Genomic DNA, 17,450 nt, shown 5'->3' with positions numbered 1-17,450 from the left:
CTAACCTGCTGCTTCTTCTTCTTCTACCTTAGGTCTACTGTGTATTGTGCTCTGCAGATTATGCACTAGCAAACCAAAAATAAACATTGAGCATGCAAAGCAGCAGACAACATATTTTCTATTCAGTTCTATTCCGAGCATATGCAGGATTCAGGATGGAAAACACATTTATTGAGGTCACAGTTGCTTTTAAATATTCCATCCTTAGCTGCTGCTCCCCTGGAGGGCAAGCTACATTTGTGCAGAGGACAAATGTGAAATTGCGGGATCAATAGTGTATTATTAATGAAATGTTAAACTACAGCAGTACTGTATGTTACAATGAAGGTCAACTAGTACATTATGACTTTTACAGTAAATGTTATCTCACTGTGCTGTTCCTTTCTTAACAGGAACGACACCGGAGTGTTTGTGTCTGACATTGTGAAGGGGGGGCTGGTGGACACTGACGGCCGGCTGATGCAGGGCGATCAGATCCTGTCCGTCAACGGGGAGGATGTGAGGACGAGCACGCAGGAGGCCATGGCTGCCCTGCTCAAGGTACGACTGTCACACTCACGGTTGGTGAATTAAATGTATGGTTTAAACTAAATACTGTTCCTCGTGTCGCAGTGCTGCGTGGGGCCCATCAACATGGAGGTGGGGAGGTTTAAAGCCGGGCCCTTCCACTCTGAAAGAAGACTCTCTCAGAGCAGTCAGGTACTGTTACTACACATCTTTTAGGAATTACATTTGATTGTTTTCTCTGACAAAAAGTGACAACGCTAAATGACTCTGTTTCAGATGAGTGAGAATGGCAGCACCAGGTTGGTCTCTCAGGCAGACAATGGCCCTACTGACCCCGACAAACCCAACATGTGTCTAGACAGTAAGTATCATGCCCCAAGTATTCCAAGTGACAATAAATCAAGGCAATGCGAGGTTTGTGGTCGTCATATGTGCAGAAGCTAGGCGTCTTGCTGCTAACTAGCTTTAGCTAAGTAGCATGTCTGCAGCAGTTTAGGCTTTAGCTGTTATTATGCTACACTAACGTCAAATTGAGGTGGTATAAACATGTAGAAATATGGCAAAAGCCTCCTATATATCCACAAAAAGTGATGTATTGTTATCCAGGATCAGCTGCTCCGTTTCTCAGATATATAAAAAAATAAAACTGCAGAAATTGGGATGTGGAAAAGCGTCTGCACTATTAAGAAAGCAGGAAGAAACATAGGAGAAACGTGGCCCAGGTTTCTGATCATTGTGCATGTTCCCTTCACAGCTCAAGAGCATCAGGAGACCAGGACAGTGGAGTTCACTAAGGGGCCCCATGACTCTCTGGGGGTCAGTATAGCGGGGGGCGTGGGCAGCCCTCTGGGGGATATCCCCATCTTCATCGCCATGATGAACCCTGTGGGCCTGGCTGCTCAGACTCAGCAGCTCAAAGTACGACATGTTCATCTCCCTCTCTCTGAATACTGAACCAAGAGTCTGCATGCCAGTAATTCTTGTGTGGGATTTAATGTGAATATTAATTATGTACGGGCATATCATTCCCACTCACTTTAGTCAGTTTCAAAGGTCAAGAGCTATTAGTTAGAGACGGAGAAAAACAATTGTAGCTCTGTGTGACAGAGAGGAGGACAATAGCCATAGCGCTAACACGGGTAATGCATCTCCCACTGCTGCATTCAGATCAGTTAGCCTACTGAAGGGCTCATTGAAGTAAACGAGGCCAATCTTGAATAGTATGTTAAAGCTGCTTTATCCTTTCACAGGGAATAAGAGAGGATAACTCGACATCATGAAATTACTCAGTCGTACGGCGTGGTGAATTACATTTCAAATCGTTATCCACATCCTGCTATCATGGAGAGTTATCCAGACTTTTGTCAAGAAACAATACATTTATAGAAACTAGATAACATGACTACTGCATACTTAACATTGCTTACACATATGCATACTGCCTTTAAGGGAATAAAAGGGCTGCAACTCATGATTACTTTCTTTGTAGATTAATATGCTGATTATTTTCTAGATTCATCAATGAGAAGAAAACATTATAACGAGTCATAGAACCAGCTTTCTTTACATTTTCTCTGCTGCCAACTGTCTTTCCAATGTGTTTTGCTCTTGTGTCTTTTTTAAATTGCACTAAACTCTATTGCAGATTGGGGACCGCATCGTCAGTATCTGTGGGAGCTCGGCTGAAGGCATGACCCACGCTCAGGCTGTCAGTCTGCTGAAGAGCGCCACAGGCACAATACAGCTGCAGGTACACACACACACAGTTTTTCAATTGTGAGAAGAGTACCTGAAGTCACCCTGATGGAGCCCTAGCACCTCACTTTCAGTCTTTATCATGCAACATAAGAGTGTGTGTGTGTGTGTGTGTGTGTGTGTGTGTGTGTGTGTGTGTGTGTGTGTGTGTGTGTGTGTGTGTGTGTGTGTGTGTGTGTGTGTGTGTGTGTGTGTGTGTGTGTGTGTGTGTGTGTGTGTGTGTGTGTGTGTGTGTGTGTGTGTGTGTGTGTTTTGGTGTACCTGCAGGTGGTAGCAGGCGGCGACACCTCTGTGACCGGACCCCCTCCGGAACCCCCGGCTGCACCTCTTACTCCCAGCTGCATCTTCCAGGACGACCTCGGGTATCAGCTGTTTACTACACAAAGAAGAAAACAATTATGGAGCTGCAAGTAGAAGGGGATTTTTTTTTTAACAACATTTTCCGTGTTTGCTTCAGCCCCCCTCAGTATAAAAGCATCAATCTGGAGAGAGGACCTGATGGCCTGGGCTTCAGTATAGTGGGGGGGTACGGCAGCCCCCATGGAGACCTGCCCATCTACGTTAAAACCGTGTTTGGAAAGGTACAAGACACAATGCTCTGTTTGTATATTTGCAGAACTGGGAGAAATATGTATTTAACTTTTGTATGTGTGTTTTAAAGGGGGCAGCGGCGGAGGACGGCCGACTGAAGCGGGGGGGATCAGATAATGGCGGTTAACGGGCAGACTCTGGAGGGCGTCACTCATGAAGAAGCCGTGGGCATCCTGAAGAGGACCAAAGGAACCGTCACACTCACTGTCCTCTCATAATACACACTCACACATGTCAACTCAAATTGATTAGTGGGATGTGCTTAAATCTCCAGAGGTGAAAATATGCACACTGCTTTATTTCCTGATATTCATGAAGGAGCATATTATCATTATTGAATGTAGCTTTAAACACTGTGATCCACGTAAGCCTCCAGCACATAGATTAAAAAAGATATGTTCCCTGAACCAGTCATGTCAAGTTAAGTTCATAAAAAGTTCTTATTTTAATCTCAAAGAGGTTGAAAATAGTTTAAGGAACAACTCTCTTACATTCCCTGGCTCTGGATTGAAGTATTTTCCTGTATTTAAATGAATTGTTTGATCAATATTAACACAAAAGTATTTCTACAGAGAAGCCTGTTTTCAACGTTTTTAGCAGTCTGATGTTTATTTATACCACAATCAGAGGATGAAACGGCAGGAAACTCCCTCGAGGTGATTAGCAGATTAGCTACATTGAGCTAATTTCTGTATTAGCTGTAAGTAGCAATTCATCGTGTTGATTTTCCTGAAAGGCTGTTGCTAATTCAACATTTCATAAAGTCACTGTTGTTCTAGCAAAAGTGTCCAAGAGAACATTATCAAATGATGATGGCTAGAAGTCTGTAAAAACCGGAAGAAATATGTGAAGTCCTTAAAACTAAGAAGTGTGTCATCGCAGTGCACACTTTACTAAATGAGGAATTGTTTGTGTGTCCTACTCACTGAAATATATTGCTGCTAAAGCCGATATATAAAAAGGTATTATGTGCACAGAAAAGCAAAAGGCCGGCTCACTAGGTTTGACTGTTCGAGGGTTTGATTTAATAACGGACCTGCGCTCTTACTGAAAACAAAGTCATGTAGCTCCTGAAGGCTTTAGGCATGGGTTGTGTGCTCTAGTTTCTTTCTCTTCTCTGTTTTATCACCATAAATATGCATTTCTAGCTCTGTCAATGGGACAGTATTGAATTTATTCACACTGAATTAAATAAAAGTGACCTTTGGATTCAATCTATACGTTTCACTTTTCTTGTGCCTTGTATGCAAAAAGCAGACATCTTCCTCCTTCTTAAAATAATCTAAAAACACAATTAAATTCAGAAACAAATGCTCTTTTAAAAGCCTATTGTGAAGTGCATGGCAGCTGTTACTCCCTCTCACTGCTTGGGTTATTGTACAGCATATTCACAGCTGCCATAAATCACACAAATACATTTTCTATAAGGAGATAAAAGCAAGTAACTGTCGCATTTATGAAAGGGGGGAGTCACAAGGTGTTGAAATTAAATGCACATGAAGCGAGATTTATAGACAGAGGATAATATAGACTTGCTTGAATAGACGCAGTTGTCACTTGAATGGAGAGAGACACAGCTCTCCATTAAAACATGACATCCCATCTGTCTCTGCACAGCTGCTCACGGCCTGTCTCAGCCCTATGTGTAGGCCTACTGTATGTGTGTGTGGGGTCCTGTGCATGAAGTACGCTTCCTTAAGTCGGTTTACAGACAGCATGGGGGTGCCAATTAATCACAGGAGTCGTGCTAGACCTTTGAAGCCCACCGTCTAATGAGGTCTGGGGGTTGTTCATGAGAATTAGCTCAACTGTTCACCCTAAGGTCAACAGTTACCTGCAGCTGCTGCTAGCTAACGCAGCTAGCACTCCCCAGCTGAGCTTTCCTACAGCACCTGTTGCTTTAGTGGCTCCCCCATGTTGAACCCTCATGCAGCCTCCCCATGGTGCAGCAGACGCAGGTTGGTTTACACAACACTTGTCTGCACAGATGTGGCCACTGCGTCACGCTCGGCTTGAGTGTGGGCGAGTGGTGTAAAGTTTCCACGTCAATGGCGCCATAGTTTAAAGACTGCATTGTCAGGATGTCAATCAGGCCTCTATGTATACATTTTCAAGGGATATGACCATGAACAAGACTCCATTCTTGGATTCATAAAACATTTTTAAAACAAAGACATGTCCTGTTGCCTGACAAATGTTGACTTCATGACCCTTCAGATGTAACCTGTGAGATAAAGTTCAGAGCCCAGTATCATCATGACTCATGCACACTGGCTATCAAGAGTTTAAGCAAACAGAAACCTATGGGCAAGGCATGATGACTCAGCAAACATGTCCAAATTGACACCATGATGCCTGCTAAACTGCTAACATGGGATCTAGCCTACTCAATTGTTGATTTAGAAATAGGAACCAGGTGGTGCAAATGTTTTAATCATGACAAAGTTGGCCTCAGAACATGGATAACATTACGCATGCTAAACATGTTGCATTGATACTGTGGACCTGCCATGCTAACATTAGCATTTTGACCCAGAGGCAGATTTGTATTCTTGTTAAAAACTGGCAGCTCTCGGAAACATTCCCACAGGAGGTCTTTTCTAACAAGTGCTTGAAAATAATGTTGCCATATCAAACCTGCCCTGACATATCAAACTGTCGCAATGAAAACACGCAGCGATAAGACACGCTCAGTTAGACAACATGGAGTACCTGAGAGTCAGGCATACTTCGCCTTTAGAGAAGCAAGGGCCTTAAAAAGGTCACATTCCCTCACAATGACACGCCCTTGAATACACAAACAGAATTAAATTCCGCTGCGACAGTGGTGTAAAATTGCTTCTTGAAGTACACAAAGCTCTCTCTTCAGCAGCTTTGAAGGAAGGAGCCAGGTTTCTGAGGATCGTTTGACCTTTCTGCGCCTGTTGCCTCGAGTCTTCACTGAGCTGTCAGAGATTAGCACATCACTGGCACACACAAGCCTCTGCATTGTTCCTGTCAGAGTACACTAGTTGCTCTTTAACAGTCACTCCTCAACACATATATACACACACACACACACACACACACACACACACACACACACACACACACACACACACACACACACACACACACACACACACACACAGATTGGGTGGCGTTGCTGGTGACACATGTCAGTCACATTTCTTTCTTAAATGTTTGCATTTAATAACTAATAAACATTGGAATGTGTGCAAGCAGCTCATTATGTCAGTTTCTTGTTTTCTCAAGATTATTATGCTTGATTAAACTTTATTGAAAGATTAATGACAACCACAAACCGTACGGAAAATGTGACCTCAGAATCATAAACAAGTTTTACTACCCAAACTGGTAGTGCAGAATTATTGCTAGTATGACGAGAGAAAGAATTTCGCATGACAAATTTGACCAAGCCTTGCTTATATGGACTGTAGTTTTACATATCTCACTGTGGTGTCTCGTTTCCAGAACAAACAAAGACATATAACTATGCTGCTTTTTTTAGAGGCTGACTTTATGTTTCTCAAAGTAAACAGTAACACAAACACATAGGCTACTTCCCTTCTTCTCCATAAACCACTATGATGCCAGGAAGCTGGGTGTTAGCAGTCATGATAGCTCAGCATTGCAAATAAAGCTGGAGTTAACGTGAGCAACGATGACATCATGCAGGTCGGGTTTCCTCACCTTTGTCATGTTTGCACAAAGTGGAGTGTGAGGGCTGCGCCTTGTGTTTACACAGCCAACATGCTCAATGACGGAACACCAAACACTGACATAAATGCTCAACCCTCAACTGCAGTTATCCCCTGTTAGCAGTACAAACAGTGAGCTCAGCAGACAGTTTGTAATGAGCGGGCTCAAACCCTATCTCTGATAACAGGAAGCTGCTTCACCACAGCTTAAACACACCTTTACGTGTTCCTCTTGGTATGTTTGCATTTCAGTTACAGCTTCAAATTACATCACCCAGCCGCGGCCTGATAAGGCTCAGCAGTGTGTAATCATCATGTTATGAGCTGTGTGTAAAGTAATGCAGTGACACAGACGCTGGGCAATGTTTGCAGAGCTGAGGTTGGGGGGGGGGGGGGGGGGTACATGTAGGAGGACATAGCTGCAGGGGTGTGGGAGCAGCATGTAATCGAATAATGCATGCAAAGTGTTGCTTTTCTACGGAGCCCTGGAGGGTTCACAGAGAGAAAAATAAATAAAAAGTGGCCACGCTTTAGTAACTCGTGCACACCGCACGCTTTAGTAACTCGTGCGCACGAGTTACTAAAGCGTGCGCACGAGTTACTAAAGCGTGCGCACGAGTTACTAAAGCGTGGCCTCGTTTTGTGTGTGTGTGGGCATTTGTTTATGATAGTATGTTCGTTCCGGTGCACTCCGGCAGGACTATAGCACATCGAGATTAAGATTAAACGAATTTCTTTCTCTTGGGAATACACATATAACTATGGAGAACCAGATGTGTGTAAATTACTGTTCGTGGTAATTTGAAAACAAATGCCGGTGGTGTCGGACACACACAAACACCGAACACGCACACACAGAGCGGAGCTGAGCACACCCACCCACACACAGCATGCGCCCCGGTGACAGGACATATCCTTCATAAAACGAGGGGGAATACTCTGGTAGTTCGATGTGTGTAGAGGTGTGTGTGGTTAAACGTAGCAGCCTCGATCTCTATCCAGCGGTTCTAATGAAGGGCAACGCAGTGAAGTAAACAGTAAAAGGCACCGCTCTTTGCAGCTGGTGCTGCTCTTCTCAGATTCTGCTTGGTTACACGTTACTGCCTCCAGTGCCCTGTACGACGAAGCCAGTTCAACAGACCCTGGATATGTTTGATTTACCCGGCTTAACTAACCCTAACAAACGCGATGTCGCTAAACGGTCCTACGAAGCTGGTTATTAACTCAGCAAATCAACCAGGGTTTCTCTGCCCGGCTGAGAGTGCGTTCACGTGAAAGGGACGGGGTTACCAACATTTGACCAATCACAAACATGGAGACGCGTGCTGACAGCGCAGCGTCATACTTCATGAATGAATAGTGTAAATAGCAAATCCTGCTTCGTAGTACAGGCCACTGGTGCCACAGAGATTTCATAAAGTGAAGGAGGTTTTCCTTCTATAAAACAGCTGTGGGCAGCAGCAGATTCTGTGAGTCACGGACAGGAATCCCTCAATTTAAATAAAACGAGGCCATGCTTTATTAACTCTTGCACACGCTTTAGTAACTCGTGCGCACGAGTTACTAAAGCGTGCGCACGAGTTACTAAAGCGTGGCCACGTTTTATTTATTTTTCTCTCAATGAACCCTAGGGCTCCGTACTTTTCTAACAAATAACAATAATTTATTTAACTGAACATGTTCTGACTTTGTCAGTTTTAAGAGGAACACGGTCCACAGGTATGCTAGCTGCCATAAAAGGCTGGTTAGCTTTGGGAGACACTTTCCTGAGTTTGAAAACCGCGTACAGTAGTTTAAAATACAATAGGAGTTTATCAGCCAAGGATTACTTAATGTTTGATTACGATGAGGTTAGAAGCAAAAATACTCATACGTGATCTAACAGGAATGCATGCCACAGTCTTTTGAACGATGACATCACTGTGTGGTTGAGCCAGGTTCAACTTTTAAATTTTGTTTTGCTCTATTGGACTTGCCTCATTCAAATGAATGGGAAGCCTGTGTTCTTTCACACAGGGAACAAAGTCATCTGATTGAGACCTAAGTTAAAGGGCCCTATTTTTATGTTCAGGTTGATATAAGTATTCAGTGCCTCTACTGCTTTAAAGTTCAGAAAGGTATTTATTTGTTCTCATAGCCTACTGCCTGTGCTGCAGCACATCTTTCCCCCTCTGTCTGAAAAGAGAAACTACCTCTGGAGGGAACTTTGGAATTGTAGCCTTTGCAGACCATTTACATGCACACACTATGACACACTACTACAGGAAAGGGAAAACCCCAAAAAGCAGAATATGGCCACCTTTAGGGAAATTATAAAAACAACTAAATGCAAACCTCCTTGAAATAAAGTCAGAGAACACCCGAGTCATTCTCTATGTCCGCCTCACCCATAAACTTCTGTACACAATGTTGTGGCAGTCTGTTGAATAGTTGTTGAGATCTGTGTGAGCCAAAGTGGAGGACACATCAATGAGCTGACTGCGCCACTAGTTAGAAATCAGTAACATACCAAAGGTCGAGCAAACGCACCGCTGCTGTTCCACATGTGTTAAGGCTGTCTGTTATTGACCTGCCTGTCTCTGCATTGCTGTGTGAAATCAAAGGCTTCCTATTGATTTAAAGGCAGGATGGTGATGAAAGCTCATCGACGCCTCCGGCCCTCGCTGTACATTTTATCTTCCCTCAGCAAACCTGCCGGCACCATTACACTGAATCGAGTGTCAAATTAAATGAGGACCCATAAATAACCTGTTTTCTGAGAGTGGTGCTTGCCCAGGCTTTGACTTGAATGTCTAACTTTGGATTCACGCTGATGCTCCCTTTATTATCCTGAGGATGACACTTTAAGAGCCTGTTCTCAATTCCACATTTACGACCCAGGCTTTAACCCCTCTTACAATTGTTGGATGTGAATGGGCGGGTTATGGGGTGATTGTAAACCTTTGAAAATGTCAGATTAAAAGCTGCAGTCCTTTTTACATTTTGCACTTCTTGGCATCTTACCAAGACTTTGCTGCTCACTTGTCTTTATACTATCACAAAAGCTTTATAAAGTCATACAACTCTGCCTGAGTGCAGTTATTTACTTAGCAATGCTTTTGCTCTAAAGTCAGAACGATATTCTTTGTTATTCTTTTTTATTATCATCTTGTCTTTTCAGTTGCACTTTACTGAAGGCTTCAGAAAACAATCTATTCATCTTTGTATTTTGAAGACATGCTCAGACAGACCCAGGAACAGTAAAAAAAAAAGACAGTCAACAAGTACCTAAGAAGTGAGATGTAACCTTAGCAGATATGGGTTTGGTATCAAAGTGAGTGCGAAATACATTATTAGTTTCAACAGAGTATAGGTTGTGGCGCTCAATATAAAAAGTCTAACGTCTAAAGGTGACTTTCATCAGTTTCGTTCAGCAGTAGCTGTTCTGCTGCGTCAGTACTGAGGGTGCTGCAGGGCTGATTTATAAGGACTTCCTCTGCAGAGAGCCTCAGCAGGGCTTTAAAACATGTTTACATGCCCCTGACCAGGAGAACATCCCCCTGGGGTGCATGTCTGTTTGTGCTGTTACTGCTGCATTCCTGCAGATCACACATGTCAGACAGCTCAGTTAGCTTCCTGAGTGGATTCACAGCATTAAACAGGTGTAATCATGTCCTCTAGACATTGTAAATCAGACAAAGAGGGCACAGAAACCTGTTTCCCTGCACATGCTTCTTTCATCAGCAGCCAGAGAATCGCCCATGTGTGACGGTGGATTGTATTCCTTTGTATGGCTATCGGACACGCCTCGGATTGCCTGTCACATTAGTAATAAAGGAAGAAAAGTGACTGGGTGACAATGTTTCTGCAGGAAAGACACAAACGCTTGAGTCTGGCAATGCTGCAAATGCACCTCAAGGGGAAACGTTTTAAAGAGCTCTGATTGAATCTGTTCATGCATGACGAGAACAGCAATGATAGGAATTTCAAACTGAACACCTTTCACAACTCAGTACAACACATAATGCAATGCAACATATCGTGCAGGAAAAGTATGTTTTGCATCAGCTTAAATGCAAATGGCTGCAAGTGAAGAGTTCCTCTCAAAAGATCATCCTCTCTAAACACATAGACCTTATGTGTTGTTCGATTATTTCACCCAGCGTTTGCCCTGAGAAAGTGTGAGAAGCAGAGAGAGAGCAGGGAAGCGTCCATCACGCAGAGCTGCAGGCTGTTAGAGGGAAGCTTGCATGAACCTGTTATTTGCGAGGAGTCAAATTGATTTATGCACTCCTGATGTGTCGCTATGTTCCTTTTAGTTTCGTACAGGCAAATAAAACACGGAGGCATCGCCATCTATCATCGCCTGCTGAGATGGTAATAATACTGGCTAAATTGCTACCTTGCTTAGAGAAATTATGTAATGATTTTTAGGACAGCTGAGACATTAGCCAGTCAGAGTTGTTGTTGTGTAAGTAGTAAAGTCAGCACATTTCTGTGTGTCGACAGCAACAACGGAGAACAAGAAGGAGACAGACATTACCGCAGGGCATCAACACGTGACAGGTGAGATCCTTTACACAGTTATTAAAGTTGAAATATTGTAGTTTTCCCATTAATAACACAACCATAACCTGATATTTAAAGGAAAGGTATGAGCATTCCTCTAAGTAACGACATGTGATAACATTGACATAACCGGTTAGCTTTTGTGCAAAAAAAATAATTTCAGCATCACAACAGCGTACTCATATTGCATCACGTATTCGTTTGATGTTATGTTGACACATTTCCTAACTTTCAATGATAGTAAATGTCATCCTACCAAAAAGCTGAGGGGGTACTGCAGAGGTTGCTCCAGCTGGTTCCACAGTCACTGGACTGTTAATGGCAACAGTTCTGGCTGAAAAATAATAATTATAATAATAGATATTGATAACAGATAATAATTACAGAGAACAGGAGGCAATCACAGGCAAATGTTAAAATAGTTCTAACAGTTCTAACCAACTCTAACTATTTATTACAATGGCCTATTTTTATACGTACGACGGAATAACAGATATTTGTTCAATACCTCTCTAAGCTGAAACATGCTGTACCAATCATGTTGCGAACAATCAATCGGCAGGTTGCCCCACTTCTGCTCCTCCTTTTTAGAGGACGCCCCTGAGCATCTTTGTCGACCCAGTGGATTCTGCTCCAGCGAGATGCTGCTCTGGCCCTGTCTTCTTCCTCCTTCAATAAAGTAGTCATGCATTACCACAACAAGCTGCTTTTCATTCCCAGTGTATTCCTATTCACTTACAAGCATTACAAAATTACAAGCACATAATCAATCAACCTAATCAGTACATCGGGCACAAAATCAATACAATTGAAATAAAAAAATGTACCTTCAGTTGTTTACAAAGTAAATCGGCAAGGAAAATGGCGTCTTCTAGCTGTTCCTCGCCTTGTTTAGCAGCCATTTCAGGAACTAGAAATCAAAACACACACAGGACAGGTGTTTGTGTGTTTGCGTGCATATAAATACAAAAGAGAAAGTGGTAAAGAGACAGAGATGAAGATGGTAAAAATGGGGGGGAATATAGCTCTGAGGAGGGAGAAGAGAAGAAATTGAAAAAGGCTCTTAAAAGTGCTGTTTGATCTTGCTTTGGTTTGGTATCTGTTGAAGGAAAAAAATACAGTGAACACTTTAGAATGCATGACAATTTACAATCTCACATATCATCAACAAGCTTTAACATTGGGGATAATTTACGAGTTAAAGCACTAATCAATCAGGGGCGGACTGGAACAAGGACAGCTCTGAACGTTTTGTCCTAAATAGGACCACAACAATCAGCGTGCAGTAACAGTCTGTAGATGGTTGTCATGACATTTCTTCACAATACTATTAGTTGCCACTGTATGCAAGTATGACAGCCACAATAGGCATTTTTCCAGGCATTTTTCCAAGCTTTATATATACAGTGCCAAAAGTATTTAACTCAAAATGTTCTTACATTAATTTTTTTCCAACACAGCATTTACATTGTTAGCAGTTATGTTTTGGTGTACTTCTAAAGGTAATTATTCTAAAGGTTCTTATTATACATCCATGGTCTGTAGTTCGCTTATAGCATAACGTTAGCATTTTGCTTCTGGCCATTAGATTTATGATTCGAAAAGTATAAAAGTAGGGTAGATATGTGGAGATTATCCGGCTGAACAAAACGTGCATTTATCAAGCAGGTTCGTTTTCCACAGATCTTATTTCGAGATATTTCCCAAAATTCTATGGAGAAATCCCATTGACTCTGAGACGAGGGAACCAATAGTTGTAAAATGCTAACTCACTTCCGGGTTATAGGACTCATCACTGCACTATATCTCCGGTCAAGTAAAGCTAATATGTGTTTAGCTAGCTCGTGCTTTAAAAAGATATGTAACTACAACTGATTTACTTGCAATAAACATTAAAATATCGGAGGCATGCGGTGCAGCACATTACCTGCTTGGCGAGGTCAGACAGAGAGGAGGATGTAGCCGATGTCCGGTGCGTTCATGGTCATCGGATAGCAATCGGTAGCATGGTGTTCACTTACTACGCGACCGCTTAAACGTAACGTACAGTAATTCCACAACCACATAAATGGATTAACATCGATTTAGTTGGGGTAACACAAATAAATAAATGAATGAATCTACTGGTTTCATAATTTGAACCAAAAGTGGTGCATTTTGCACTATTTTTTATTTATCTTTATTTATTTTCTTATTATGTCCTATTTATATTATGTTGCACTGTTGGAGGAGCTCGGGAACTAAGATTTGAAATGCCAAATTTACACTGTAGCTAGCATCTGATAACAAAAACCCTTGACCCTTGAACCTTAGTGGTGTTTATTTTTCACGGAGTTCAGTTGCTAAGCGATCACATAACGTCACGTCCGGTATTTCCACAACAAAACAAATGGATTAACATCGTAGCCTTTGTTTCTGCTAAAAGAGGTGTCGACCAGCTCGGGCCACAAGAAAATCGGCGAAATCGAGTGTGACGATTAAAAAATAAATGAAAAACATCTAATTTTGACAATAAAAACCGACCAATAGGCGCAGTAGACCATTTGCTTGGCACTTCCGGGTATTTCTCCATGTTAACAATACCGTGTAACTGTCACGTTTGAAGGGGATTAACATCGATGTAATACATGAATGTAGCCTTTGTTTCTGCTGAAAGAGGTGTCGACCAGCTAGAGCCACTCACTGGGGCAGATATCACAGGAGAATTTGCTCCAGGCTCAGGAACGTCAGCAGCGCCTGTACAACAGAGGGTCGAAACTGAGACAATTTTCACCGGGAGATAATAGTGCTTGTATTACTCCCATCCTCTAGCTCTAAACTACTCGCCAAGTGGCAAGGACCCTTCGTGGTCACACGACGAGTGGGGGACGTAGATTATGAGGTGGTGCGTTCTGACAGGGGGGGGAGCAACACATATTTACCACCTTAACCTCCTGAAAGCTTGGAGGGAGGTGGCGTCTGTTTCTCTGGCCACCACGGTGATTGAGAGAGATGAGTTGGGACCAGAGGTCATTAAAAGCAACAAATTAGCCCCGGTCTGTTTGTGGCGACATCTCTCACCGGGCCAGAGTGCAGACGTTGCCTTCGTTGCAAAGGCAGTTTTGCCGACGTGTTCTCTCCGCTCCCAGGCGCACCTCTCTCATACACACCGCATAGAAACGCCCCCGGGCATGGGCCATTCGTTCATGGCCATTCGTTCATGGCCCTATCGGCTGCCTGAACATAAGAGGAAAATTGTTCAGGCGGAGCTTCAGGCTATGCTAGAAATGGGAGTGATAGAAGAGTCCACCAGTGACTGGTGTTGCCCCGTCGTGCTGGTACGTAAATCCGACGGGTCAATCCGGTTCTGTGTGGACTACCGCAGGGTGAACGAGGTGTCCAAATTCGATGCTTATCCAATGCCCCGGGTCGACAAACTCCTGGATCGGCTAGGCACTGCTCGCTTTTACACGACGCTGGATTTAACCAAGGGCTATTGGCAGATTCCCCTTTCTCCAGAGTCTAAGGAAAAAACGGCCTTCTCCACTCCGTATGGTTTATACCAATTCATCACACTTCCTTTCGGGTTGTTCGGAGCTCCAGCCACCTTCCAGCGGCTCATGGACCGGGTGCTGCGTCCTCACTCTGCATATGCTGCTGCTTACTTGGATGATGTCATCATTCACAGTGAGACATGGGAGCAGCATATGCAGCAGGTGGGGGCAGTGCTCGAGTCCCTGAGGCAGGCGGGGCTCACGGCCAACCCGAAGAAGTGTGCGGTTGGACGGAGGGAGGTACGGTATCTGGGGTACCACTTGGGCGGCGGGCAGGTGCGGCCACCGGTAGAGAAAACAACCGCCATTTCAGCCTGTCTGGCGCCCAAGACGAAAAAAAGAGGGGCTGGCCGGCTACTACAGGCGGTTCATCCCGTCCTTTTCGGAGCTGACCAGTCCCCTGACCGACCTGACCCGAAAGGGTGCTTCAGATCCGGTCCAGTGGACGGAGCGGTGTCAGCTGGCATTTGAGAGGGTTAAAAAAGCCCTCTGTGGTAAGCCGCTTCTGTATTCTCCTGACTTCTCTCTCCCTTTTGTGTTGCAGACCGACGTCTCGAACAGTGGGGTGGGGGCCGTTTTGTCCCAGCAAGTAGAGGGGGTCGACCGCCCCGTACTGTACATTAGCCGTAAGCTCGCCCAGAGGGAGGTGAACTACAGTACGGTGGAAAAGGAGTGCCTCACCATACGGCGGGCGGTCGGCGCCCTGCGGTACTACCTCCCCCTTTCAACCTCTGGACGGACCATGCCCCGCTCCAGTGGCTCCACCGCATGAAGGATGCCAACGCTCGGATCACTCGGTGGTATCTGGTGTTACAGCCTTTCAACTTCAAGGTGATCCACAGGCCGGGTAACCGGATGGTCGTGGCTGATTTCCTCTCTCGCTCAGCGGAGGGGGGGGGGGAAGTCAGCTTGCGGCCGGCGGGATCCCGGCCTGAGTCGGGCGGTGGGGGTCTGTGGCAGCAGGGTGTGGTTAGGGCGCCGGCTGCTGGAGTGAAGGGAGTGGCTTGGCCGAAGGCCAGACAGCTGATCGGAATCAGGGTAATCAGTGCCAGAATAAAAGCATTGTCGTAAACCTGGTTCTGGGCTGTTTTGCAGTAGGCGGGATCCTGGAAGGTGGTAAAAGGACCTGTGAAGGTTGCCACACGGGCAACGTTGGAGTACAGGTATAGACAGAAATAAGGAAGAAGTAAGATGTCCCCCGACAAACTAAGCCTATATCAGCAAAACTAGGGGCTGAATCTAATTAGCCCTAACTATAAGCTTTATCAAAAAGGAAGGTCTTAAGCGCACTCTTAAAAACGGATAGGGTGTCTGCCGCCCGAACACAAACTGGAAGCTGATTCCACACATATGGAGCTTGATAAGAAAAGGCTCTGGCTCCCATTGTACTTTTAGAGACTTTAGGAACAACCAACAACCCTGCATTCTTGGAACGCAATGCCCTAGTAGGACAGTAGGGTATAATGAGTTCTTTAAGGTAAGATGGCGCCTGCCCATTAAGGGCTTTGTAGGCGAGAAGAAGAATTTTAAATTATATCCTGTGTTCTATAGGGAGCCAGTGTAAGGCAGCCAGAACAGGAGTAATGTGGTCCCTTTTCCTAACTCTGGTTAGTACACGAGCTGCGGCATTTTGAATCAGCTGAAGCGACTTGACTGACTTCTTGGTACACCCTGATAATAAGGAGTTACAATAATCCAGCCTTGAAGTAACAAATGCATGGACTAGTTTCTCTGCATCGTTTTGAGGCAAGATATGCCTAATTTTGGCAATGTTGCGTAGTAGGCGGTCCTTGAAATTGATTTTATGTGGGTGTTAAATCCTGATAAAATATAACACCAAGATTCCTTACAGTCTCACTGGAGGCCAAATTAATGCCATCCATAGTTAGTATTTCTTTAGATAATTTGTTTCGTAGATTCTTCGGGCCAAGTACAATAACTTCAGTTTTGGTCGTGTTTAACATCAAAAAGTTTAAGGTCATCCAAGTCCTTGAGGCAGTCTTGAATTTTATTTAGATGATTAATTTCATCAGGCTTGATTGATAAATATAGTTCAGTATCATCCGCATAACAATGACAATGTACAGAGTGATTCCTTATAATATTGCCTAACTGAAGCATATATAATGTGAACAAAATAGGTCCGAGCACTGAGCCCTGTGGCACTCCATGGCTAACTTTGGTTTGCGTGGAAGATTCATCGTTGACACGTACAAACTGAGAGCGTTCAGATACATAGGACCTAAACCAGCCTAAGGCAGTTCCCTGTATGCCAACTAAGTGCTCTAGTCTTTGCAATAGGATATCATGATCAATAGTATCAAATGCAGCACTGAGATCGAGCAAAACAAGAATAGAGACAAGTCCCTTGTCTGAGGCTATTAGAATGTCATTTGTGACTTTAACCAGAGCTGTCTCTGTGCTATGATGTGTTCTAAAGCCAGACTGAAAATCTTCAAATAAATCATTGTTTTTTAAGTAATCACACAACTGTTTTGTGACCGCTTTCTCAATAATTTTTGAGAGGAACGGAAGATTAGAAATAGGTCTATAGTTGGCTAAAACCTCTGGATCGAGGTTGTGCTTTGTAAGAAGCGGTTTTATCACTGCTACTTTGAATGATTGTGGAACATAGCCTGATAATAAAGACATATTCATAATATTTAATAAAGAAGTGCCAATTAATGGAAAAACTTCCTTCAACAGCTTAGTTGGAATTGGGTCTAACATACACGTTGATGGTTTAGAAGAGAGAATCATTGAATTTAATTGTTCAAGGTTTATGGCTGAAAAGCATTCTAGTTTACTATCTAGT

At 43.7% G+C, this 17,450-nt stretch overlaps 1 protein-coding gene across 1 annotated transcript in view; it reads left to right on the top strand.

Moving 5' to 3' along the window:
- LOC117463378 (multiple PDZ domain protein-like) overlaps nt 1-4,067 on the top strand; it is a 64,686-nt gene extending 60,619 nt beyond the window's left edge. The window contains 9 exon segments of the mRNA XM_071206580.1: nt 393-540; nt 613-699; nt 784-868; nt 1,262-1,425; nt 2,153-2,257; nt 2,530-2,624; nt 2,720-2,843; nt 2,924-2,956; nt 2,958-4,067. Coding sequence (XP_071062681.1) covers nt 393-540; nt 613-699; nt 784-868; nt 1,262-1,425; nt 2,153-2,257; nt 2,530-2,624; nt 2,720-2,843; nt 2,924-2,956; nt 2,958-3,071 — 955 coding nt within the window. The 3' untranslated portion in view covers nt 3,072-4,067.
- The last annotated feature ends 13,383 nt before the right edge of the window (nt 4,068-17,450 follow it).

The sequence above is a fragment of the Pseudochaenichthys georgianus genome, chromosome 18 (genome assembly GCF_902827115.2).
Source record: "Pseudochaenichthys georgianus chromosome 18, fPseGeo1.2, whole genome shotgun sequence".
Classification (NCBI taxonomy): Eukaryota; Metazoa; Chordata; class Actinopteri; order Perciformes; family Channichthyidae; genus Pseudochaenichthys; species Pseudochaenichthys georgianus.
Note: the sequence above shows the minus strand (reverse complement) of the source record. Positions and strands in the feature narration are given on the sequence as shown.